Source organism: Dermacentor variabilis, chromosome 5 (genome assembly GCF_050947875.1).
Source record: "Dermacentor variabilis isolate Ectoservices chromosome 5, ASM5094787v1, whole genome shotgun sequence".
NCBI classification, from domain to species: Eukaryota; Metazoa; Arthropoda; class Arachnida; order Ixodida; family Ixodidae; genus Dermacentor; species Dermacentor variabilis.
In genome coordinates this window covers 10,967,180-10,994,673 of record NC_134572.1, presented here as the reverse complement: position 1 = coordinate 10,994,673, position 27,494 = coordinate 10,967,180, and the positions used below count along the sequence as shown (strand labels likewise).

Sequence of the window (27,494 nt, the reverse complement as noted above, 5' to 3'; positions counted from 1 at the left end):
CCGGCGCGTTGCTCCACCCCTGCTTCGTGGTTGGGGTGGTTGACCCCGCCATTCGACTCGGCGGTCCACACTTCTTTTCTGATTTTCTTGCGCGTTCGTAGGGATAATGCAATTTGCCACTGACCTTGCTTGCTGATGTCCTCGGCGTTCTCAGCGTCGGTGGCGGACTCCTCGTAATTCACCTCGTCAGGCGAGAGAAAGTCGTCATCAACACTCGTGACTGCCTCCATTTGACTTTCGGAGTCCTGGTCCTTGTGCATTGTGGTCTTTGGTTGGTCCGGGTCCATATCGGGTGGAGTGCTGCTCGCCACGTAGCGGTTAGACCGCGTACGGGCTCCTGGAGCCGCGCTCTCCGCCCCAGCTGTTAGGGTTAGCGTGGCTAGTCGAAGTGCAGGCGATGGTCTTCGATTTCGTAAGAACCGGGATTCGCATCACCAAAAGCTTGGTATCGGCGACATCCTTTCGCCTTCCGGTATATCTGGTGCAATTTCGGGAGTTGTCCGTTGATTTTTGCCGCAACAGGATACAATCGTAGACGGAGCCGTTGAGAGCGAGTCCGCACTGCTCGGCGCCACCTGGCGTCCCCCACATTGCTGTGAGAAAAGCTCCGATCGTAGCGCTACAGAATATTTGCGATTTCATGCAGTCTCTTCTTCTCTAAGCGTTCAGTGTAGGAGAGCTTCCGCAACCAGTAGAAACGCGGTCGCTATAGTACACAAATCAGGCGACAGCACCCAATCAAAAAGAGATACAGCGCAGTTATTCGACCCCCTAATAGACGAAACGCAATTCCTAATTTCGCAGTCAGCGACACCTTTATGGTAACAGGCATATCCAAGAAAAAGCGAGCAGTCAGAAATCAGCATTTTCTAAGTAGTGTTTACTGTTTTCGCAGTGAACGAACTAGGCAGAAGCCCGTGAAAATTTTTTGTTCCTCATCACAGATCGGCAGAGTGCCTAAAGTCACAACCTGCACAAGGTAACACGAACACGGAAATGGAGCCAGGCTCGCGAGCATGAACTTGGACTCGCAAAAGGCTCAGCGCGTGGATCCGATCTCCTTGCGCAGTTTCTCCAGCTCGACGGTCCGTTGGTCGAGCTTCCAGTCTTTTTCCGATGTGTAGAGCTGCAAAAGAAGCGATATGTAGATTAAAAAAAAATTATAATACTGCATTGCGCACAATATCTCAAGACGTAATGGAGAGGAACAAGTTAACTTCCCGCCACTGTTCTATTGCTGAGCACGAGGTCTCGGTTCGTATTCGAGCTGCGTCGGCTGATGGCGATGCAGCATTAACCTATGAGAGCCGTCCACTACTCCGTCTTTACTAACTCCCGTGTTGCGTTGAGCGTTAATAAATAAATAAATAAATAAATAAATAAATAAATAAATAAATAAATAAATAAATAAATGAATAAATAAATAAATAAATAAATAAATAAATAAATAAATAAATAAATAAATTTAACCGTAGGCATACACAGTCGACTGCCCTCACTGTGACGACATTTAATAGTGAATTGTTTATATAGGCGCCAATTTCATTTCGCGTCTCGCAGAACCTCGGCGAGATCGATGTATGCCAGAACGGCTCATCCACCATTACGTGGGGCCTGTCCGCGATCACGCAGACCCGTTTAATTTCATCCTGATGATCGTGAAGTTCGTACAGGAGCTAGTGCTCTGTACAACTCTCATTGCGCACAAAAGCCTCACATGTATATTCGCAATTTTATTTATTGCATGTTGCAAGAGGCTTGTCCGTAGTTCAGGCTACGGCGCGCGCTATTACAAGTCGGTACACGCGAGCACAAGGGGACACCTCAACTCTCGCTGGATCGTCCTTTCGAAGTCTCGGAGATTGCGCACGCCCTTCGCAACCTAAACAGACGCTCGGCCCCTGGCCCAGATGAAGTCACAAACTACTCGGAAATCTAGATGACAAAGCCATACAAATCATTACGAGTAAAATTAACGAAGTATGGGCTGTAGGCCGGGTGCCGGACGAATGGCGAACTGCCAATATAGTCCTCATTCCCAAACCCGGAAAACCGCGCCATGGAGAGAATCTGATACCCATCTCCCTTACGTCGTGTCTCGGGAAGGTCGCGGAACATGGCATCCACAATATAATTGGAGAGCACAATGAAGAAAACGGCCTATTCCACTACAATCTCATAGGCTTCAGAAAATCACCATGCACGCAAGACGCCATGCTACGCCGCTAGGAGCGCCGTCATAGACAACAAATCCAGGGATGTAAAAGGCATCCTGGCGCTCGACTTAACCCAGGCCTTCGACACGGTCGGTCATGAACACATCCTCAACGAAATCTCCACTTTAAGTCTCGGAGTAAGAAGCAGAAAGCACAGGCTAGGCAACATTGGCACCCCGCAAGGACCAGTGCTTTCACTGCTTCTTTTCAACATCTCAATGCACGATCTCTCCAACAAACTCTCGAAAGCCTCTGGAGTAGGGCACGCGATTTACGCGGACGACATCACCATTTGATTCGCGAGCGGCCCGCTAGGCACTCTGGAGAAGAACCTACAGCAAGCGCTGGACACCACGAAGCTTTCCTTACAAACACGGGACTCAAGCTCTCCCCCCGCAAGTCAGAGCTCCCCCTGTGTAAACAAGGCCCCAGGGAGCGACAGCCCCTTAGCTCCCTCCCCATTCACCTACACACCAGGGACGGAGGAAACATCCCCAGATGTAACACAGTCAAGGTCCTGGGCATGGTCATTGGGGCTTACAGCAATGACAACGCGGAGGCACTAAAACGCATCGAAAAGAGCACCCTCAACTTTACCAGGGTCATATCACGGGTAGCCAGCACAAGGGGCGGACGAAAGGGGACAACCTCATGAAAGCATTTCACGCCTTCCTCATCAGCCACGTAACCTACGTCGTCCCCTTCCTCAAATGGAAGACGGAGCTGAACAAAATCGACATATTAATCAGAACGGGAATTAAAAAGGTCTTAAGTCTCCCTAGACACACTAGCACGGAACGACTCCTTTAACTGGGGCTACAAAACACGGCATCCGCACTCTTTGAGGCACGGCGAAACGCCCAAATCAGTCGGCTCTCACTCACAAGGGCAGGCACCGAGATCTTACTAGAAGCAGGCATACAGCCCCTCTTCGTGCCACCAGGGAAGTCGCAACTATGCACAAATGCCAAGAGGGCAATAACAGTTGATCCAATCACAAGAAACATACACCCGACCTACAACGAAGGGCGAAGAAAAGCAATAGTCAAGGCAATCTTTGACAACATCAAACGTAACGAAACGGAAGTCCTCTTCGTTGACGCTGCCAGATGTTGGAATCGAGGGGCCTACGCGGTCTCCTTGGAGGACGCCCGTGACTCGCTCGTCAGCGCAGCCATGGTAGTTACCAACTTCACTCATGAAGCAGAAGAAATGGACATCGCGGTGGCCCTTCGAAGCTGCAAAGGAGCCTCCTTCATTTACTCTGGCTCAACAACAGCCATTAGAACCTTGTCGGCGGCCCTCGCCTCTTGGAAATCAGCTACGGTTGTCAACAATGCCTTCTTCCGAAAAACGGGAGATTACAACCTCATGTTCCTACACATCACATGGTTTCCGGCCCACATGGACAACATTTCCGGATGTCCTGACTGCAATCCGAACGAGCGGGCACACCAGCTGGCGCGAGCACTCGCATTCCGCGTCTGCGGTCCGCCCCCTCGCTTCGACCCAGCCCGGAGGGACCTAGACCACAGAGACCCGCTCGTGTCATACCGCGAAATCCCTTCAAATCACATGTTAGGACAAAGACTTTTTCCTACTCCTCATCCAAAGCTCAAAAAAGCACAGGCCGTCACTTACAGACAGTTGCAGACTAGAACATACGTCACACCAACGACACTAAGCAGGATCAATCCAGACCTTTCTACTGAATTCCCACACTGCGGCCACGAATACAACTTCGAACACATGCTCTGATTGTGCCCTGCCAACGCGGGCACAGACTTTCTTGACCAGTTCTGCTGGGACTCAGCGTTCAGAAGCACAGAGCTCATCGCTCAGCTCAAGGCTGTCCATAGGTCCTGGGTCGTCGCCGAAAGACTCAGTCTACCTGCCCCTACCTGGGTGGAGCCACCGGATTGACTTAATTCTTTCTCCTCTGGACCTAAATAAAGTTCGCACTCACTCACTCATCGTGAAAAAAGCTAAGGCGTGGGCAGACACGGGCACAAGAACACTAGAAAACACGAATAGCCGACTATCAACTGAAGGGCGCACTGTGGCGGAAAAGAAGGACGCAAAACTGTATCTGCTGTACCTGCGCATGCGCAGGTATTGTAGCGCCACATGCCAATCAGGGACCCGTGCGGGCCTATGTGAGAGATAACTGTTTCGAAATTTCATTTCTTCTTTATGCAAGTTAATCGAAGGCTGGCTCACGCATGCGCTTATACTATTGATATGCCAGGCCTCGACCGTTAGACGCGTTTCTTCGTTTCTGTGTCAATATAAAGCAGCGCATTCATCGAAATTGGGCGTGCACTTATACTCTCGACATTGCAAAGAAATATCAGATGGCGATCCTCCGGTTCACGACCTCTTATGTTGCATTAATCTCTGGTTAACACGACGGCCTGCCTGCCCTACATGGAAACGGACGCAACTGAAAGGAACACTATATGTATATATACCACAACATTACGGCAGTCCGTGAATTTGTTCGTGTGTTTTGCGAAGCAAATGTCTATCCTCAATTTCTCTTTTACCTGCTCATTCTTTTACTGCACGGCGGGATAAATTTTACCTAGCTTATTGGCAGGCGTAAAAACAACGTTAACACCGCACTTTCTGTAGCCTGTGCGATAAGGGAGGGATATGTGGAATACCCACGACTCCTGTTATTATTGCCCTCTGCAACCATGTTCGAACTTGACAAAGTGATGGAATTCTTTAAGCGCCGAGCAACAGTGGCTACTGCAACGCGAGGTTATCCATATACATATCGTTACCAGTGTCAGCATTAGGTAATGTATACTGAGGAAAACAGGATCACTGCTGCGCACAATGCGCGCTTCGCGTTCGACGACTCCAGCTCTGAAATATGTTAGCAAAAGCAAATATCTATTGGCGCTGTTGTGTCTGGGGTTGTATGGCCGACGTGATCTTGAGTTGGTGTCGTGCCGGGGCAGTCATCCGGAAAAGTTGAGGGAAGGAAGAAGCACTTTACACTGTTATTTACATCATTCGAGGATCTCAATGAACAGACTGCGGCGCTCCTCGGTGCGCCGGATTAGACAGCTCGGCTGGTCCTTTTTCCCTTTCTCCACGCGGTGGCCGGGATCGCGTCAATACGGGAACCGTGGTAGGGTCATCATAATTGACGAACACGCACTTGCATTCAGAGTGAGAGGGTACCTTTCTCCCTCTCAAAAGTCAGCGTCCACTTGACGACGCAGGAATGTCGCGGTTGGGTGCTAACAACCGGCGACACCTGACAACCCCTTTTGGAATTTGGCAGTTCGCTGAACTCACGTTATCCCAACTTGCTGGGGCTTTCGCCGGTTGATTTCCGAACCGGGGCTCATATTGAGCGCGCGTCGTTTGTGCGCTTCGTAGATCCCGAATAATTATTAATGGCTTCTCCGGGGCAGCATGTCGTTTCTGGAAGCTATGCAGCACTCACCGGTGAGCAAGCCTGAGTACGCTGTTGTGCTAACAGTGCGGTCGAAGGCACGCTGAATTCCGTCACTAATTTCTGCACTTGAACCTCGCTTTTTGTATTCTTTTTACACATTCTTTAGACATTTTGCATATTCAAGACCTGTTCGAGCGCAGCCTTCCGCGTCGCATTTACCACAGAGGTGCACTTGTTTGCATCGACATCTACAGCCACAGATCGTTGTTAACGTCAAATATTGGGGAGAAGGTGCATCGATGATACATAATAATGTCAAAAAGTTAGCAGCACATGTATATCTGCACATATGAACCGCGTTGCTCCACTCTGAGACGAGTGATATGAGCGGCCGGTCGACTTAAACAACAGCAACTGTGATCAAATCAAATCATGTTTATTCTTTTTAAAGAGCATTTGGAAGAAGGCCTGAACAAAAAGTGGAAGCTAGTCCACTTGACGAGGATTCGGGCCCCCTTTTACAAGGCACAGCGAAGGTGACGAATCGATAAGCAAACAATAGAATCAAGTATACAGAACAAGGTAACAGCTAGTGCACAATAACACAGGCGTACAAATGAGAAGAAAACATAATCTTATCAACATATAATTTTACATATATGCATCCAGATGCATTTATTACTGATTGTTGCTTTTCTTTAACTTCATCATACTTACAGTTTGAGCGTGACATAAAGCTTTATTAGAGAGAACCCTGCTTGCATAAGTGGTCATTTATAGGCCTTGTTGCTTTCTCGCGAAAACGCGTGGAGGCGATCGCTGACACCGTTGGTATAACTGATCGAGGCGGTTGTTTATGCTGCTGTACTGAATGCACACTCTCTTGTTTCCTGTTTGACGCGGAGGTAAAACGCGCATCTCTGGAATTAAGAAATGTGCAAGCATAGCAACACGTACAGACCCACCCAGGCTACGTAGCGAGTGCGACCGTTAGCTTACGGGAAGGGTGACGTACAGATGTTGGCACAGCGCTGTGTCGCCGCTTGCTGTTTATTCTGTACGTCCAATGGCAAGTGGAGAGTAGTTGATTTCAAACCGCTAAGGCCACAACTGAACCATAAAAGCAGTTGAATTCGTCCTAACTGCTTACTTTTCAGTTCACGTCCGCCAGTAGAGGGTGCACGAAATCGACAGCGCGAGGTCTAACCTTCGCTGAACAGGATCAGTATGCACGGCTTGCGAAGGGGTTGAAGCTTGTGCATTTCAACTTCGCAGGCATGTTTTGACTCATTTTGTGCGCGATTAATTAAATATCCAAACGAAGGCGTGGCGGATATCTCGTTGCAGTTCAACGACCGATGGTCGGCACGCTGGTTTTATCGGTGCCGTCGACAAGAAAGCCCGTCGCAGTACGACAACTCACGCTCGTCGGTTACGCCATTGTGGGCCTGGTATGATAACATGGTCTCAGCGACACACTGCGCTGAGTAGTCGGCCAATAGCTGGCGTGAGCGTCTTGTCGGTATGGTATGGACCCAGTGTTACTGCGCATTAAGCGAGTACGCGAAGCCAGGCACGCGGCGGTCACCACCAGCAAGTAAGGGCCGACACTGTGAGAAGGCTTAGTCAGCAACGTGATGTTTTTAAGTGTCAACCAAGCGTAAAACACAGGGGTATTTCGTTAAATTTGCTAGCCACCAATGAAAGGCGGCAACTATACGTGGCTCATGGTGGTCCGGACCACTTAGCCCTGGCCGCTTTGTTTTAAATTGGAGTTGCAGTCTTACGCTATGCACGTTTTCGGCATCGCACCGACGTCGAGTCACTGCTGGAGTTTCAACGCGGTACACGGCATCGAGTATTTGAAGCAGCCTGCATCCAAGCGCCTTTTCTTTACTTTTGGGGCCCAATACTGGGCCGCGCGGCCGCGCGCACGACCCTTCCAAAACGTTTCGCGACTAACCCGCTAGGGCAGGGCACATGCACAGGTTGCGCCGTGAAAAGGGCAGATTGCCTGCAGGGACGATGTCACAACAGCGCTCCATAGCTGCAGGCTTGCCGGTTAAGCATCCTTGAGCCAGGAGGACCGCCAGGAACAACAGTGCGCTTCCTGTGATATGAAAATTTACCTTTTGTGTCTTGTCGGCTTTGTACCGCATCCAGGACGGGACCTCGTCTTTTCTGCTGCACCTGAAATAATATGAAAAAAAAAAGATATGTTGAAAGTTATGTCAAAGGCATACCTGTCCAAAAAATTAACGCTGTTGTTTTACGAGTGCCAAGGAGAAAACGCCTCCTATCACTAACGAAATTTGCACCCTTTGCGGCCTATCTTATCTCGAAACTAAGGGTCGTCTGGCATGCGTGCATATCACGTGCACGCTGCGTTCCTATCACGAATTCTGTGTACCGCTGATGCGAGCACACCGTTCGGGTCCTGAAACTAAAGGCACACAATACAAATGAAGATTATTGTTTGGGGATAGGATAAACTCGACACGGTGAAAGCTTATTTTAGTGTTCTGGCGCATAATAGCGATATTGCTTGTGGAAAAATTTCGTTAGCGAAGAGAAAACGAGTATTCCACAGATCTAAGTATGATATCACCAAATCGAAGACTGGTGCGCTGGAATTGCATGCGGATTGATCGCATGTTCAGGTGGTGTAGCAGGAGGTGTTAGACATATATTCTCTCAAATCTCAAGCCGGAAACGTGTTTCTTATGTGACGCCATTTCAAAGGGACCGCTCCTGGCGGCCAGGTCCGACCATTGGCGACAACGACTTCGTAGATCTCGCTAGTTGACGTTAAATACGCTGCATTAATTTTAAGAGAACGGCCAAGCCGAAGTCCTTCCAATCAGTCTACTCAAGAAAGTTTGGCGGATCATATGTCATCAAAATTTTTTCTCATTGCCAATGCAATCTCTGTAACCTATACCACACAATGCCAGACACTTCCAGCCGGCCCCTTTTACAACCACGCGGCGCTCCGTTCTATTATGAACGACGTAGTTAAGTGTACGGAGGTACCTAAATGCTTAAATACAACAGAACTTTCGTATCATCATCCTTAATACAGTAACTATTACATTAACATCACTATTACAGTAATTATTCAATACTGCCCCTATAGCATTCTGAAAGATTTAGTCGGCACATCGTTATCCAAATATTTGAGTCTTGCAGCGCAAGTACACAGGCAGATATCTAACGAATGTTTATCTTTTAGACAGCACAGTGAATGCACACGTACGACGTGCGCAGACGCCTGTTGTTGTGTATGTGTACTTCCATGGTCCTCTCTATTCACGTTGAAACACTCAGGTTTCAAGGCCTATAAGGTCTGAAAATTCAAAATTCCCGCGGAAGGGATGCAAACATGGGGATAAATAAACTAACATTTGAGAGTGTGAAATGAAATCTGCGGGCACTCGTTTCTTAGTGCGTACATGTTTATACTGTACACTTGCGCTATCTATTTTATGACCTTGCTTTCAGAACTGCATGTTCCTTCTCTCTCTCTCTCTGAAGAGAAGAACGAAAGGAGAAAATAGACCATTTGGCATCTTTCAGAGACGCGCTGTTCTAAGGGGATGAAAGCCGAGAATCTAAGCTACGTGTGGATACCTCAAAATTCTTTTTCATGCAGTCCTACCTTTCAAAATCTCTATCTTTTCGCGTAACATATTAGGTGATTTCCATTGACCTGCATAGTTCAGTATCTATAGTTGAACAGCTGAAAAATTCATCAGCGAGAACTTGTACTACTAAATGCGCGGCGCGTGGATGAAAGACTAAAATCTATTTTCGTGTCTGTAATTCCAGTTCTTTCAGTGCAAGATTAATTATTTACTAAAAACGGCATCTCAACACCTGTTCCGTGCTCCCGGCAACTATAGAGGCGCTGATTGTTCTCGTTCAGAATTTGTCTGGGAAAGGCAAATTATAGATGCCTGTAATAAATGTATGAGGTTGCACTTTGAAAGCACCTTTGCCGGTGACCAATGCATACTTAGCAATTGCTGTCTAGCACAACATAAAAAGGTTAGTTTAGTTTGTTGCCCTTCTGTTTTCACATGCGTTTCGAAAAAAGAAACTAATAGCATTAATGAATACAGGTTAGATAGCTATGGCTGGTTCTGTATTGCCAATTCTATATTGTACGCCGTTCCTCTATACTAGCATAAGATGTTATTTATTTAATAGCGACAGTGGCATCACGTGACCATGAAACACAGGCACATTACGATAAGCTTGCTAGGCCAGCTCCTCATTCACCACACTACTCAGGAAGAGCACACATTTCCGGAAGCTGTTAACGTTTCCATGTCGAACTCACTGTACATCCGGTTTCATCATCGTGTACAAGCTGAAGCCCATGCAGCCGATGGTGGCCACTGACATGATCGCGACAAGGGGGATCACCTGCACGACCAAAACAAAAAATCACAAAATCAGTGGATATTCCATTGTTTAAGTATTTCTGTTGCTGGGTACCTTGCAGAAAATACACACACTTCATGGCGCGCAAGGACAGGCGTGCTATATTCTCCGTCGTCCGTCTCGTTGTGAGCGCGTTTGCACGCCTGTCTTCGTGTCCGCATACATTCCCACCAACTTGCTCGATTGCCACTTATTACGAGATAAAATAAAAACACGCTCGCACGACAGACTTTTCTTTGTAACTGCGTCTCGTATGTCCGAGCGATTTTTCGTGCACTGAATGTAACACACTCGAATAATAATTATGCGCCCAAGTATGATGGCGTTTTAAAAGGCCCTGAAACACCCCTGCCTTTTTTTCTTAACTATTCGTAATCTTCCGTGTATTCTGTCTCGTGAAGATTTTCCAGGTTGAAATGGAAGCCGCTTACAGCGGGAAAATACATAGCTGTCCCACTCGCGCATATAAAAGAACTCTCAGAAGCAGCCACCATATTTTTACTTCCAAGAACACGCAGTTGAACAGCTTTGGTCCAACACGCTGCGGCATCATGACGCATCACACGCAATCACTGGTTATGTCGTAGCAAAAGCGTAAGGTTTGTTGCAAATAAAAAGAAATCAGCACGTCCATACCGACGATTCACGCTCGGACACCGGAGCCCAGCCGCGACCATGCCCAAAAGCATGCGTGAACCGTTCAATCGGTGCATCGAGCGCAGGCAAGCTGCACGCGATGAAGCCCCGCTCAGCGTAGTTCAGATCTGTGGTTAACGCCATCTGCTCATTTCTGTCGAAGACCAAACATCTGGAGTCCACCGCACTGGTACATAATAATGGAGTTCATACCAGTCGAAGCGGCGCGTCCGGCCTGCGCATGTCTTCACCACGGCCTCCGACTGCGCTTCCGTCTCGCATGCCGTCATGACTCGCCGAGTTTTCAGCGTGCTGCGCCAATAGCACAAACCGATCGCGGTACACCGAGTCGCTGTGGCACTGCGCTTCTGAGCATGAGGTCGCAGGTTCTATGCCGGCCGTGGCGCATTCCGGCGAAATACAAAAACCGTCGTGTACCATGCATTGAGTGCACGTAGCGAATCCCACTTTGTCAAAATTAATCTGGAGTCCTCCGCTGCGGCGTGCCTCACAATCAAATCGTGATTTTTCTCGTGAGACCCCGGAATTATTTTTTAGTTGCGTCGGCTCGCCTTGAGCATCACCACCGAACCCTCTGGACATCTCCTTCCACAAGTTGCTTTTATGGTTATCACAATCTCGTTATCAACACTACACATACATCGCAATGCCTACGTGCTTAAGCGGCGACGTCACACAGGTACTGAGAGTCCGTAGAATCAAATGGCATAGCAACAACAGGGGACGGGTAATTATCGCGTTCGCACTTCTAAATGTCGGCCCAGGTTGTGTCTCCGTGGTTTGAAACATGGTGTTGACTGGACCGACGCCGTTTGACTGCATGACCACGACTCTGTCACAGCGTCCTTGGAGACGCTTCCGTTACTGCTCGCATGAGCCTGCGTTTTTTGTTTTGTTTTCGCTTTGTTGTTTTCATTCTCTTACGCAGCATGCTTATTACACACAAGGGTTACCGCGCCTGACTTTGCCATAATAGATTTTTAGCTTTGTGTGATGCGTGATACGTTAGGCCCTCGGCACACCCGTCGCCTCTCCGCAGAACTACCGTAGTCATACCGAATAATGACGCAATGAACACGCTTTTAGAGTGTTCCGCATCGTCGACGCCTCAAGAACGCTAATGTTGTGGCGCCGATCGGCTAGATGGGAATTAACACTTTTCGGCTCGATGACGTCTCTCTGTAAGCCTTGCAGCGTCCAAACAAACAGCTTATCTCAATAATATAAAGATAAAACATCGTTAGTTCTTCGCCCTTGGTAAGCGATGGCTGATTTTACCAGTTATTCATTATTTTCAGAGAGAAGAGCAAGTAGCACGGGCGAGTTTCGATCAAAGCGGGTGGTCTGGGCTTGTCTAGTCGTTGCCGCGTTGCTGCGCAACCTGCACGGTAGTCAGCGGGTAGAAGTGAGACGGAAGTGCGTGCACCGTGGGCCCCTCACGTGCCATGCAAAGCTGAATCTCTCCATTGCTAAATATATGTGATGTCACACAAAAATTATTCGCAATTAACTAAAATTCAATTAGGTGCGACGCAGCTGCCACCCATCCGCCCTCTTGTGTCATTCCAAGACACACGAAACCTCTTTACAATTTCCGCCACCCCGCCTGCCTCTGCGAAATGATCTGCTGCGGGGCCTGCGCTGCATCTCGAGTCACCACATGCCATGCGCGGAAATCAGGCCTGCTCAAAATATGCAGTCTGAAAACTAAGCGCAGTATGTGCGGCATTCGTTTCGTACCTCCTTGTGCGTTCTGAAGGCCTTGAGTCCGAACACGGAAAGCTTTTCGGCTTCCTTAATTTTCTGCATGGTTGCGGCTGTCCTGCAGCACAGAACAAGGAAACAGAGTTCCATGAGTTGTAGAAAAAAAGAACACAAAACAGCAGCTTTATGGGCTGTGTGATAAGGCGCTTTGTGTTTAGGTTTCGTTTCCAAAAATTATTACGGTAAACAAGTCTAAAATTGGACGGAAGCCCGAGGAGAAATGCAGCAAGAACCGACCAGGCGCCGGCCACACAGATGAGTAAAATATTGAGTTAAAGGTATCTTTTGTGCTCACATAGTAGCCAAACTTCGTTGAGCCTTAATATAACTTCAGGTTTTTATGCTTCTTCGAAACATGCCGATATTGCCCAGAACGTAGAGCTATGATACAACGAAGTAGTAGATACTACACTTCATGTATGTGCAGTTCTCGACCCATTGTGTTCAGCACCCTGCGTAACTGAGTAAAAAAAATGCAATAATCAGGAGCAGGCGACGTACCATTGAAGGAAATTAGGTATACAACGCTCATATTGGCCTATGCAACAACGTGTTTAAAGTATATAGGGTACCAGAGCTAACGTTAGCCAAGCTGATCAAAAAAAGAAAAAGAAAGCAAACGTGGATAAAGATACGATCTTAAGACCTGCGCTGTTCGGTCGTCAGATCTTTGAGAAACGAACACCGCATGCTTTACAATTCCTTCTTGTACCTTGTTCTTCAAACCTCTTCTTCTTTGAACAGCTTGGATAACGTTAGCTGGGACACAGTAAAAGATGAACAATGTTCACGTACGCCTGCAGCTTATAACCACTTCAATATCAGATTGAAGACCTTTTAAAAATACGCGCATCATCACATTCTGATTTCCAGCGAATGCGCTGGTTTTTAAATTTGATCTCGGCGGTAATTACGATTCTAAGACAGTCGATTAGGTTTTGCACCATTCGTAAAACAAAGTTATAACGCTCCGAAGCGCTCGCACACATAATTAGCAGAAAAACATACGTGATTAACCCTCATAGTTCACACATTGCTCTCGCTGTAATCTTCTCCTTATTGCTACAAAATATGAACAAGGTGCCCCATTCAGTTCAGCGCGGACACGGCAGGCGCCTGCTATAAAGGACGCAAACAGGGTGAAAAGGAAGGTTCGTTAATTATTTCAAAGCTCATATTTACGCCAGAAACGTTAAAATTTGGCCACACACTACAATTAACATGACTATATTTTCACTAATATGAGAACTCGCGGTAACGTAGAGTTATCTCGGGACACTAGGAAACATAACTAATAAAGGCCATAAAATACATTGAAGCACTTGCTGAATATTTTTTTTTTACAGTACCAGTATTTACCTGACGCTTTCTAAACTTTGCCCACACATCGCTCACAAGATTGCCCTTGTTTACGTAAAATGTTAGATTTGGAGCAGGCTCAATTATTTCCGGACATTGGGTGAACTTCTTACATGGTTCGTAAAATACGCTCGTTAAGCTCTAGAAAGCTTCTGGAAGCAATTTGCTGCAAAAGTTGTAATTAAAACCAACACATTTCAAACCTTGTACGCTGATCACCCATAACACGGCCACTATGCACTTTAAACATGAAGTGATTACCATCATTGATTTTCAGAGGGGAAAATTTGTAAGCGTTTTACATAACGCCTCTAAACAGAGAGAACGCAAGCGTTAGGAATTTTCAGTTAGCCCATTATTCACCTACACACTTCCAAGATTGCATGTATATAGCACCCCTAATATGCCCCACATATAAACTTGGTGAAAGACCTAGTTTTTAGGACACCGTAAAAACACTCATATTATGGTTTCGAGCGGCTCTAGCAATTATCAGCTTCATTGTAAAAGAAAAGGATGCGAGGAGATATTACAATTTCAGAATACATATGTACAAAGTCGGCCATTTTTTTGCTCTTCAAGCCTCGTAGACACGATGGCTAGCTTTGCTAAAAAGCCACTGTGGTGGCTTAGTGGGTATGGCATTTGGCGGTGGATCCCGAGAGTGCGGCGGATCGCAAAGACCGAATTTCTATGGCGTCAGAGTGGAAGAAATCTCGTGTACTTAGACGTATGTGCCCGATAAAGAACCCTGCCGGCTGAAAATAATCGGGGTTCCTTCAATATACAGTACTCTCCTGCCGAAATATTAAAAATAAATAAATAAAATCTGGGGTTTTAAGTGCCGGAACCACGATCTGAGTATGAGGGATGCCGTAGTATAGGGTCTCCGGATTAATTTCAACCACACGAGGTACTTTAACGCGCACCTAAATCCAAGCACACGAACGGTCTCGCACCGCCGTGTAAACGCGACTTCGAGCCCAGCAGCTAGACGCCATATAGCCGCTATGATGGAAGGTATACCACGGCGGGTCCTTCAAAACTCGCGCGTTGCTTTGGGCCATTAAACTCCTAATCAAATGTTAAAAAATTACTAGCTTCGGTACGACAGAAAGCCACATTTTCTACAACAGACATGCAGTGAAAATACTACACGTCGTATTTTGAAACCCGAAGATAGCTTATGACAAAGCGAACATCACAACGACATGATACGTAATCACAAATGAAGCAGTTGGAAAATTTTCAGAAAAATGATAAGTACCTCGTAATCTTTGTGACCACCCACGGAATGCGGAGCTCCCACGGCTTTGCGGTTGGTGCGTCTCTGAAAGGAGCCCGTGCCAAAGTGGTGCGAGTCAAAGACAGATCTCAAGCACACGCCGATGTGCAAGGAGAGAGCATCAAAAGGGAGTGAGGGGGCACGAGACACAGAAATAGACTTTTGCTTCAATGTAAACGCTGCCGCCGCTACCAGGTGCTTTCGCAAGCGTTATAGTCCATGGAACTTGGAGCGACAGACGCATGTGAATCGAAGAGCCCTGTCGCCCTTTTCGCGACAGCCGTCAATGCTTCGAAGTCGACGCGCTCCAAGTTCAATGCCACCAACGCCTGCCCTGGTGCGCGACTTACGACAGTCCCGCCCTTTTGAGAGACCTGGCTGTCAGCACGTAGCATGCTGCCAGGAAGCATCCATCACGCTAGCCGTTGTGGGAGCCTACGTGACGGCGGCGGAACAACCGGCCATTTTTATATTTTTTATTTCTTTACGGGAGGGAGAACAGAAGTTGCGAGAGCTCTGGGACAAGAAGGACGCCTTCGGCAGAGCCTGCAACGTTGCCTCCGTTAACATCTAAAGGCGCACTTCCGAGAACACTGACCCAATCGCAGACGCATATGTGGCACGATCGGGATTTTAGAAAACGTCGAACGTGATCCTACCGAAAGAAATGTGCCGGGCGAAAAACTGGCAAGATAGGAAGAGAGAGGGAGAGAGAGGAGCTACCACAGAAAATAACAGCTTTTGTTACATGACATGGGTGAGAGGCCATTGAACTTGGCTTTTACGGTGTCCCCTCTCCCACTTTCACCATTTCCTAAGCAAAGAAAAGGCGCACGACAAAAAGAAAAAGAAAAAAGAAAGAAAAAGAAGGAGACGGACGCAAATATAATGTTTCTCATATGTTGGCATTATTCACAAGCTTTATGCCGCTCGACATTTTGACACAAGCAGCTTCAAACATTTGCGCCTGAAATTTGTATAAGTTCTAGCGGGCATTTTCATGTTTTCTCTTCTATTCTCCAGCACTGTCACTAGCGACAACAAGACAGAATCGTATGCCTGGATAAAGCTCTAGCGCCACTAAGTACAATACTCTGTCAACGCACAAATGTGCCTGTTGGTTCTGTTGCGCACCAGATGCTCGAATAAAATGAAGGCGAGATGACTGCTTTAAACAATTTTGGATCGCTGAAATGCTCCTGCTTCGCTTAAGTCATGAATAACGAAGCTTTCCTGTAGATACACCAGCACGCAGCGACAGGAGTGCGTTGATATCAAACAGGACTCTATGTGAAATGCCGTAGACAATTGTCAGGGAGAACTGGCGCGTCGCAATAACGGAATTTCACAGTATGGTAAAGTTTAGCGAAGGCGCGAACGAACGCAGTGCTTGCGTGGCGAATGGACGTCGTGCGGCGATTCCGCTCGGCGTGGCACCACGGGCCGTGGCGGGTGCAGCCTTTCCTGCGGATACGCGCCGAACGCGGCCGCGGGCGAAGCTAAAATGAAACGCTAGTGCGCCCGAACTTAATTCTATTGCGACACTGAAGTGTTTTGTTGCCAACACTGGCGTCGCTCACTCCATCGTGAACAAGCGTACACACTTTCTTTCTTTAGAAATGGGATAATTCCGCTGTCTTTTCTTCCTTGTCAGCGCTCACGAAATGACGGAACTCTGATAGGCCTGAAAGGGCAGCGTGGAACTATGTACGAGCAAATGCGGAATATATCTCGTCTCATTTATCCAGGTTTAATTTCAATCATTATTTTTCGTGGTCGCGAAAGTTCGAACCAAAAATAAAATAAAAATAAAATGAGGGCAAGCCTTCGTGTAGCTGCTTCAGCATGGACGTGCGCGCATGCAAGCTGGGATGACTCATTCCGCGGATAAGCTGCGAGGTATACGAGCAGCGCTGGCTGAGGAGAGAACCAAAAAGCGCACACCGGAGGATAAAATCTACGACGTAAATACAGACCTTATCAAGCGCAAACCGCGGTTGCAGCTTGAATCCAGCCCCGACAAAGGAACCCGCCTTCGTCTTTGTCAGGGCGCGTTGCTCGAGCGCGGACACAATAATTGGGTTGGATTTCCTTCTTCGATGGCGCGTACCCACTGCGGGGGATTGGCCAAGATTTTGATGGTATTAGGAAGATTTTGGTGGTACAAAAAACTGGTTGAAGTGTCATGAGAATCACGGTCGTTTCCTTTCTTGTTTCTTTGTTTACTCTTCCAAGTGGCAGCTAGTATAGCATGCTTTCTGGCAAAATTTATCAGAGTAAGAAAAATGGTGAACGGTTCGGTTTTCTTGACGAAATTAGATGCTTAGTTGTGTGCGACGACACTTTGTAAGTTCTGGCTGTACCTCGCCTTCATGCGTTACAACACAAGGAATTCGTAAATGAGACACGAATGAATGAGCAACGTAAACGTGTGGTTGCACATTGGTGTTGGATTAAGATGATGACCCAGATCAGCGTAATGAATGTCACAAGTGCAACATTCCGGCGAGCTGGTAATCCAAGTCGTTTTAATTATTAGCGCGAACTACGGAAGCAGGCAAAAAGGGAAACTATATATATGTACAATGTATGTATGTACTTTGTACAAGACAAAGGTAATGATGAATAGCCGGGCAAGGAAACTACAGTTCAAGATTTCCAGTAAGAGAGTCTGTGAAAGGGTGCGTTTACCTATGTCAATTAATTACGGGGTACCCTGATCATGGAAAGGAAATTCATAGAAGGATAAAAATGGGTTGGATTGCATACGGCAGACGTTGTCAGCTCCTGATTGGAAGCTTACATTATCATTGAAAATTAAGGTGTACAATGAGTGCATTTTACCAGCGCTGACATATGGGGCAGAGACTTGGAGACTCACAAAGAATCTTGAGAACAAGTTAAGGACCGCGCAAAGAGTGATGGAACGAAGATTGCTAAGCGTAACGTTAAGAGACAGAAAGAGAGTGGCTTGGATCAGAGAGCAAACGGGTATAGACGATGTTCTAATTAACATCAAGAGAAAGAAATGGAGCAGTGCAGGTCATGTAATGCGCAGGTTAGATAACCGTTGGACCATCAGGGTTGCAGAATGGGTACCAAGAGAAGGGAAACGCAATCGAGGATGACAAAAGACAAGAGGAGCGATGAAATTAGGAAATTCACGGCTGCTAGTTGGAATCGGTTGGCGCAGGACAGGGGTAACAGGGAGGGGCCTTCATCCTGCAGTGGACATAATACAGGCTGCTGCGGCTAATGATGATGCATGTATTTCCTTCTTTGTTCGTGTGTTATTCGCTCGAATGTTTTAAACAGCATGATGATTGTATTTTGTGCTTTCAGTAGCCTTTTACAGCTAAATTGAGACAGAGCCTGACATGCTGAAATCGTCCATGAGCGTGCGCTGCCCTTTTCAGTAAGCTTATAACACGCGCTCCATGGCCATTGTGTAAGTTTTGCATTGTCGTCATATCATCATCATCATCATCATCAGCCTATTTACGCCCACTGCAGGGCAAAGGCCTCTCCCATACTTCTCCAACTACCCCGGTCATGTACTAATTGTGGCCATGTTGTCCCTGCAAACGTCTTAATGTCATCCGCCCACCTAACTTTCTGCCGCCCCCTGCTACGCATCCCTTCCCTTGGAATCCAGTCCGTAACCCTTAGTGACCATCGGTTATCTTCCCTCCTCATTACATGTCCGGCCCATGCCCATTTCTTTTTCTTGATTTCAACTAAGATGTCGTTTACCCGCGTTTGTTGCCTCACCCAATCTGCTCTTTTCTTATCCCTTAATGTCACACCCATCATTCTTCTTTCCATAGCTCGTTGCGTCGTCCTCAATTTCAGCAGAACCCTTTTCGTAAGTCTCCAGGTTTCTGCCCCATATGTGAGTACTGGTAACACACAGCTGTTATACACTTTCATTTTGAGGGATAGTGGCATCCTGCTGTTCATGATTTGAGAATGCCTGCCAAACGCACCCCAGCCCATTCTTATTCTTCTGGTTATTTCAGTCTCATGATCCGGATCCGTGGTCACTACCTGCCCTAAGTAGATGTAGTCCCTTACCCCTTCCAGTGCTTCGCTACCTATCGTAAACTGCTGTTCTCTTCCGAGCCTGTTAAACATTACTTTAGTTTTCTGCAGATTAATTTTCAGACCCACCCTTCTGCTTTGCCTCTCCAGGTCAGTGAGCATGCATTGCAATTGGTCTCCTGAGTTACTAAGCAAGGCAATATCATCAGCGAATCGCAAGTTGCTAAGGTATTCTCCATCAACTTTTATCCCCAATTCTTCCCACTCCAGGCCTCTGAATACCTCCTGTAAACATGCTGTGAATAGCATTGGAGATATCGTATCTCCCTGTCTGACGCCTTTCTTTATAGGGATTTTGTTGCTTTCTTTGTGGAGGACTACGGTGGCTGTGGAGCCGCTATAGATATCTTCCAGTATCTTTACATATGGCTCATCTACACCCTGATTCCATAATGCCTCCATGACTGCTGAGGTTTCGACTGAATCAAACGCTTTCTCGTAATCAATGAAAGCTATATATAACGGTTGGTTATATTCTGCACATTTCTCTATCACTTGATTGATAGTGTGAATATGGTCTATTGTTGAGTAGCCTTTACGGAATCCTGCCTGGTCCTTTGGTTGACAGAAGTCTAAGGTGTTCCTGATTCTATTTGCGATTACCTTAGTAAATACTTTGTAGGCAACGGACAGTAAGCTGATCGGTCTATAATTTTTCAAGTCTTTGGCGTCCCCTTTCTTATGGATTAGGATTATGTTAGCGTTTTTCCAAGATTCCGGTACGCTCGAGGTTATGAGGCATTGCGTATACAGGGTGGCCAGTTTCTCTAGAACAATCTGACCACCATCCTTCAACAAATCTGCTGTTACCTGATCCTCCCCAGCTGCCTTCCCCCTTTGCATAGCTCCTAAGGCTTTCTTTACTTCTTCTGGCGTTACCTGTGGGATTTCGAATTCCTCTAGGCTATTCTCTCTTCCACTATCGTCGTGGGTGCCACTGGTACTGTATAAATCTCTATAGAACTCCTCAGCCACTTGAACTATCTCATCCATATTAGTAACGATATTGCCGGCTTTGTCTCTTAACGCACACATCTGATTCTTGCCTATTCCTAGTTTCTTCTTCACTGTTTTTAGGCTTCCTCCGTTCCTGAGAGCCTGTTCAATTCTATCCATATTATAGTTCCTGATGTCCGCTGTCTTACGCTTGTTGATTAACTTAGAAAGTTCTGCCAGTTCTATTCTAGCTGTAGGGTTAGAGGCTTTCATACATTGGCATTTCTTGATCAGATCTTTCGTCTCCTGCGATAGCTTACTGGTTTCCTGTCTAACGGAGTTACCACAGACTTCTATTGCGCACTCCTTAATGGCTCCCATGAGATAGTCGTTCATTGCTTCAACACTAAGGTCCTCTTCCTGAGTTAAAGCCGAATACCTGTTCTGTAGCTTGATCCGGAATTCCTCTAGTTTCCCTCTTACCGCTAACTCATTGATTGGCTTCTTGTGTACCAGTTTCTTCCGTTCCCTCCTCAAGTCTAGGCTAATTCGAGTTCTTACCATCCTATGGTCACTGCAGCGTACCTTGCCGAGTACGTCTACATCTTGTATGATGCCAGGGTTCGCGCAGAGTATGAAGTCGATTTCATTTCTAGTCTCACCATTCGGGCTCCTCCACGTCCACTTTCGGCTAACCCGCTTGCGGAAAAAGGTGTTCATTATCCGCATATTATTCTGTTCTGCAAACTCTACTAATAATTCTCCTCTGCTATTCCTAGAGCCTATGCCATATTCCCCCACTGACTTGTCTCCAGCCTGCTTCTTGCCTACCCTGGCATTGAAGTCGCCCATCAGTATAGTGTATTTTGTTTTGACTTTACCCATCGCCGATTCCACATCTTCATAAAAGCTTTCGACTTCCTGGTCATCATGACTGCATGTAGGGGCATAGACTTGTACCACCTTCAATTTGTACCTCTTATTAAGTTTCACAACAAGACCTGCCACCCTCTCGTTAATGCTATAGAATTCCTGTATGTTACCAGCTATTTCCTTATTAATCAGGAATCCGACTCCTAGTTCTCGTCTCTCCGCTAAGCCCCTGTAACACAGTACATGCCCGCTTTTTAGCACTGTATATGCTTCTTTTGTCCTCCTAACCTCACTGAGCCCTATTATATCCCATTTACTACCCTCTAATTCCTCCAATAACACTGCTAGACTCGCCTCACTAGATAGCGTTCTAACGTTAAACGTTGCCAGGTTCAGATTATAGCGTCGTATTTATTGCTGGCCCAGAGTGCAGATATAATGACATTGCCTTATCCTGCCACCAGCGCCACATTTATTTCTCACACACAAACTCGCTTCATAGCACAACCACGGATAATGAACGCGTAAAACTACAAACGATCAAGCAGTTTCATAGTCGTGACGGCTGTCGACCAAGCAAACATTCGAGTCTGTTGTCTAGGTGCTTATTGTCGATTGTCATCAGCCGCCTCAGCCACGCTTTCGCCATAATGCATGCGTACGGGCGCCCTGTTTCTGCTCGCAGTGTAGCATTAGCGTCCACATTCACACGACTAAGATTTTCCAGGTGCTTAAATATATTGATTATATATACTCTTAAATTTAATATTTAAATATAATATTTTGCGTTCTATCGGTGTCATCTATTCACGTTTTTGGCAAGACCACATTATCTTTGCTGTTTGACATGACTGGCGCGCCGCACCCGCTTCTGAAAATCGCCGTTAAAATAGAGGGGGACGAAGCGCTGCCATTGTTTTGCCTCTTATGCACCGCTCTACAGCTCCGAAATGGGGAAATCTCGGATAAAAAATTCAATGGAACATTCTTGACCTCTCATAAGGAAAGATGTCTTATTGCAAATTATTTTGAACATATGCACACACACTACTCTAAACATCGGAAGCTTGTCAGGCTGCAACCACGGAAATAAGATCAATTCGCAATCAGGTGACAATTACAATTACTGTGCTAGCTCATGAGAACCCGCCTGGGAACTTGCCATGAAGACTGAACGGTTTGGCCTTCTAACGCTCAGCACGAGGTCGTGAATTCGCTCTCCGTTGTGAGCGGTAAGATTTCGGTAAAAATGCACAAATATTCATATTTCAAAACATAAAAAAATTAAAGAACGAATATAAATGGAAAAACAATTTGAAACAGTTTGGCTACACTATTCGTCACTAACAAACTAGAGTACTCTTAAGGGCGCCAAACATCGCACTTTGAACCAAAAGTAGTCGCATTTACTAAGAAATGGCTCTATAGGTTCTTAACAAGATCAGTTAGTAACATGAAATAAAAGACAAGAAAACGTACGTAAGTAAAGTGAACTAAGTAAAAGGGAAAATCGTTCCTTCTTTACTAACTGTTTACCATACACAAAAAATAAAGCAAAAGAAAGACAACTGTTTTAAAAGAAAGGGAAGAAAGTACATTCAAATTCCCGGGCGCAATCAGTTGTAACAATGTTGGGGCATCCGAAGCGGGAAGCCCATGCTGAAGCGAAGGCTTTGGCTACCATTTCCGCCGTGATGTCCGGACTGAGCACTTCTTCGGCCCAAGAATGAGTAGATAATATGATCGAAACGCTCCGTTGAGTGTCAAGAATTGTTTAGAAAATCACTGCATCGGTCTCAGAAGACACTGCTAAATGGCAGCTGTGAACAGAATCCTTAAATATCTGTAACAAACTTTTATACCGTGTGGGTCAGTTAATATTCGCCAAGCGATTCAAATAAAAAAAAAAAGGAGATTTAAGAAACACGGTGCAAGACACGATTTTATGATCTACGGTGTTCGGTGTCAGACCTCTGACGACCAAACATAGATCTTCAAATCGTATCTCGCACTGCGTTTTCTATATCTCTCTTTAAACAGCTTGGCTAACCTTAGGTGAGATACCCTAAAAATAAAGTACCTACAGTGGTGTGCCCTAAACATAAAGTACTGACGAATCAATCAACCTACCTGCAAGAGTTGCTGCAGGCGCCCGAGTTGGTACGTACGCGATGCCACCGATGCCACCGAGGCAGTGATGGACAAAAAAGAATATTGCTAGGGTATTTCCGGCTCGGGCAAACAGAGGCGAGGAAACGCGCGCACACGTCGATTGGCTCTGGGGAAGCGCGAGTTGCAACGAGAACGGGAAACGGCTTCCGAGGGCCTCTACACAGCGGGCGCCGAGAACGAAAGAGCCAGCGCTTGCTGCCTCCGGCTCCCTATGAGATCGGGTTCCGCTGCAATGGCCAGTTCAAGTGCAATGTCCGCGTTGAAACAGGCGAAAAAAAAAAACAGACACACGTGACGTTCTATTATCGAAGTGCACGGGGCGGGTTCCCCCTTGCACCGCAAGTGCGTCCGAATGAGAAATATTGCTACCGATTGGCAACTTTCTAGCGATAACACCTTCGAGCGAATCGACATATCCCATCGGCATTTCGACAGCCGGGAAAACCTGAGAGAAAAACCATTGTCTCATAAACACATACCAACTTCTACGTATACTTTTGCGGCGAGTGTTGTGGAACAGTGCTGTACGGTGTACGAATAGCAGATCGGGAATGCCTGTGTTGCTGCCCATGAAAGGCAGCGGACATGCCACACCGATTCCACGAGTATACTATTCGTAAGCTGTAGGCCAACGTATTTGTCCACATGATAAGTGGCATGTAATGTGCTTTCAATGTACGTGTGTTCATTCAACAACAATGCGGATTTTCATCGACGTTGTTGACAAAATTGTGATTGCTTAAAAATTACACATAAAATCATGTTATGACAAGTACAAAAGACAAGTGCGGAGGTAGAGGTGATCAAAACATGTGACCTTCGGCATTTTACTTTGTTTAGTTGTACACACTGCGGCCTCACATATAGGGATGTTGCAGGATTTGGCCAATAGGAAGGTAACATTGGCAAGGAGACGTGTGCTATAGAAATCGCCGATCAAGTCACGATGCATTCATAAGCGTACAGACATCAGAAAGAGAGCAATCCTAATGCATATTCGAAAGAAACTGACTAAACAGCCAATATACTTTTCGGTAACAAGAATTGGATAAAACTAAAAACCCCTTGAACATATGTGAGTGCATGATCACCGTTACGGAATTCCATTGTTCGGCAAGGGCGGCGATAGGAAAAGAAAATGTGCGTAAAGGCGCGCAGACAGCCTCTTTATCAAACTTTGAACAATTGTTTGCAGCCATTACAGCCCCCTCGTAAAGTAATGTGCTAGAAACAACAATAATGAAAAGAAAAACCCGCCAGGAAGAACGTGTTGGCAAGCAAAGGTGCAATAAGCGCGATATGAACGCCACATCTTTTTTTGCATCCTGTTACGTGGCCAGGATGTACGGTTTGTTTGCTAAGCGACGGGCTGAGGCCAGAATAGTCGCCAGCCAAGCGGGATTGCAGCGTTTACGATGCGCGGGTTGCCGCAGGCGAACCGAAAAGAAATGCTAGGGCAACCGACACATGAAAACATTGCTCTGCTTGCTGTAAAGCTGTAGCTCCAGCGGCACGTCTAATATTGTTTTCAGGCGGAGTTTGACGAAAGTTGCGACACTCAACCTTCTCTTTAGCCTTCTGAATGTGTAGCCTTTATATCGGTCTATTTCATCTAAATACATGGACATGGAGAGAGGGTAAGCTGTAATTTATGTGAACATAAAAAAATAAAAGAATGCAGTGAGGTCAGCGAGAAATAAAACTACAGCCTGCGGATAGGTATACATGGGGATGTGACAAAAAATGAAGGGCATGGGCGTTGATAAGGAGAACAAAAGGGTATGATTATGTGAACAAATATCTCTTCGGGAAAAATGGTTCTGCTTAGAAGCGGTTGAATCTATTTCGATGAAATGTATTGGGCTTATATAGGAGCAGGCTGAGTGTTGGGACTGATGAAGCGGGATTTCCGCTTAGATTCTCTATTCGTGAAATTTAACGAAAGTTTTCGAGATTGGAACATGACCGTATTTCAAGCAGTTTGGCATTAAACGCATAAAACAGCAGTTTCTTAAAAAAGTAACCGGAGCGCCATTGCATTTCGACGGACACTTCTGAAATTAATATATCGGAACTGGTGCTGTCCAGATAATTCGTTCCAAGAGGATACGCCGTGCGAACTCAGCGGCTATAAATCGTGGACTGAAATATGTGTAGTAATGTAATTAATTAAATGTTAATTAGCGTAATTACACTAATTATTCAATTGAACGTTTTGATTCCTTGTAGAAGTAATGGCCGCCTCATCGAGTGATTTAAATCAAGAGTTAGAATTATGCTATCTGCCATATGCAACCTTTACAAAAATTGGTGCAGCTAAAAAATTAACAGCCTGTATATAACAAGAAGCAAGATGGTAATATTACAAACTGATTCTACTGCTGCGTTAAGAGAAGACCAAGCCAAGTGCATATGGAGTTGCTTGAAATTGTTACTTCGATTTGGCAAAAGTTGGTGAAGCAGTCGTAATGTATACAGAGGGTCAGATTGAGAATGCTATAGCTATGGGAACTTTTAAACACTGGGAGCGCAAGATTAAAGAAAGGAGATATCTGTACTCATTAGAAAGCTATGGAGTCGTAATATTGGCGTCTTAAACATTTTGAAACTTTGCACTGTTTGAGCTTTTTTTTTTATTACAGGAAATGTAGCAGTTACGCAAGAACACCTGTTTGTGGGTTCGACGTTGATCGTTTAAGCGCAGTGAATTTCAGTCACATATCTTCACTGTCCTCCTTCATCCTTCCAGCGCGTGTAAACAGTAGCGCGCCTGCCGCCCGCGCCCGCTACGGCATGCATGTTACGCCATATGCAATCTATATCTTTTACCGTTAAGGATCGAGCTTGGCGTCGCACTGAACAAAGCGGTGGCCGCAGTAGCATTTCTACATGTGCCACTTTTCTCTGACCGGCCGTCGAGAGGCTGTATCAAAGCCTGCGGGTTTGCTTAGTTGCTCACTTCAGAAAATGAAGCAGCTTGAACAAGAGCAGGTTTATATTACCCCACGATAGGGCTGCATATTCATCTCACGAGTAATTTAACACCTTAGAGAGCCGTCGTTACCCAGAGTCGTCATCAGGTCCAAGTCTTGGCTCTCAGAAGAGCACTGAACTCTTAAAATAAACCGCGATATCCAGGTCATTTCGTTAAACAACTGCCATTCCTATAAGGCGCAAGCAGGTTAATATCATACCTGATGAGGCGTTTGCTTTGGATCTTAAAACAAACTGCCTCTTGCCTGCATCTTCAAAATCAAACGGCGTCGCGCTTCAGCTCGTTGGTTTTCCACTGTTTGCACGATAGCTAGTTAAGGATCTTGTCGTATACCAGGGCCAGCCTTCCGCTTGGGCGTCGCATACTGGGAGTGCATTGGCAATGACCTGCGCGGGCTACACGCGAGCACGTCATGCCACGGGACGCTCGCTTTTCTTTTTGCTCAAGGTCGCCTGTCTCGAGCAAGGACGCATCGATCGAGGCTCGCATTGGTCTGCCGGGGCGTGACGTGCCGTCGGCGCTCGCGTGGCTGCAATTTGATTTTCTTCTCTTTACTGACGGTGCGAAGTAAGATGGTCGTGACATCCCCGCTGTCACTGTGACCTTTCCTTGCTCGAGAAGGTGGGCAGCTTTGTGGCCATTTCTGTAGTTGATGTTGGAGCATCAATACACGCTGGCAGTTTGAGACAATAGCAAAGTGACGCGAAACGCCTAGGCCCTGCACGTTAGTGGGCAACTTCATTTTGATATCACTCGTGTTCAGTGCAAATTATACCCTTTCGCCCAACATATAGGCGGGTCCAGAGGAAGATGAACTTTACTGCCGAATTATGCACTTTACTTGGCGAATTATCAGGGTTTATTTTACTTTATTATTTGTGTTTCTGCGCTGACTACACGGCGGCCGCTTGACTGGACCACCTTTACGCAGACTATTGCCGAGTGCGCCGTGCTAGTAACATTTCTCAAAGGATAGAGCAGAAACATGGAATCAAATACGTTATCTCTTGAATAGGAATTAGCTCCTTTCCCTAGGCTTACTATACAATATCTTAATAGATACTGAAGAAACACACTTTGACGTCGGCGGAATTAGAAAGAACATTAAGTTTTTACCTACGCGTAGCGACAATATAGAGTGACTTAACGTCCTTTATTCAAACTTCAAGCTCCACCATGCCGCAGTTGCAATGTCATGTACAAATGATAACTACAGCTGCTAAAGTTATGTTTCATCTGCATCGATGGCCTACGAGGCGCCGAGCACTGAAAATC

General features: G+C 46.2%; 1 protein-coding gene across 1 annotated transcript; it reads right to left on the bottom strand.

Annotated features, from left to right (window-relative positions):
- Nucleotides 1-859: 859 nt before the first annotated feature.
- Nucleotides 860-26,437, bottom strand: LOC142582240 (normal mucosa of esophagus-specific gene 1 protein-like). The gene is made up of 6 exons (XM_075691701.1): nucleotides 26,419-26,437; nucleotides 15,125-15,187; nucleotides 12,475-12,556; nucleotides 9,974-10,059; nucleotides 7,761-7,821; nucleotides 860-1,126 (listed from the first exon to the last, which is right to left on the bottom strand). Exons 3-6 carry the CDS (start codon nucleotides 12,541-12,543, stop codon nucleotides 1,040-1,042), a joined length of 303 nt encoding a protein of 100 aa, XP_075547816.1. The 5' UTR covers nucleotides 12,544-12,556; nucleotides 15,125-15,187; nucleotides 26,419-26,437; the 3' UTR covers nucleotides 860-1,039.
- Between the last annotated feature and the right edge of the window lie 1,057 nt (nucleotides 26,438-27,494).

Bases quoted from the DNA above. Each gene is read 5' to 3' on its own strand.
- LOC142582240 (XM_075691701.1), bottom strand. From the start codon at position 12,543: ATGCAGAAAATTAAGGAAGCCGAAAAGCTTTCCGTGTTCGGACTCAAG. The intron at 7,822-9,973 runs GTGAGTTCGACA...ATATTATTTCAG, and splicing joins ATGATGAAACCGGATGTACA to GTGCAGCAGAAAAGACGAGG. The intron at 1,127-7,760 runs GTAAATTTTCAT...CTTCTTTTGCAG, and splicing joins AAGCCGACAAGACACAAAAG to CTCTACACATCGGAAAAAGA.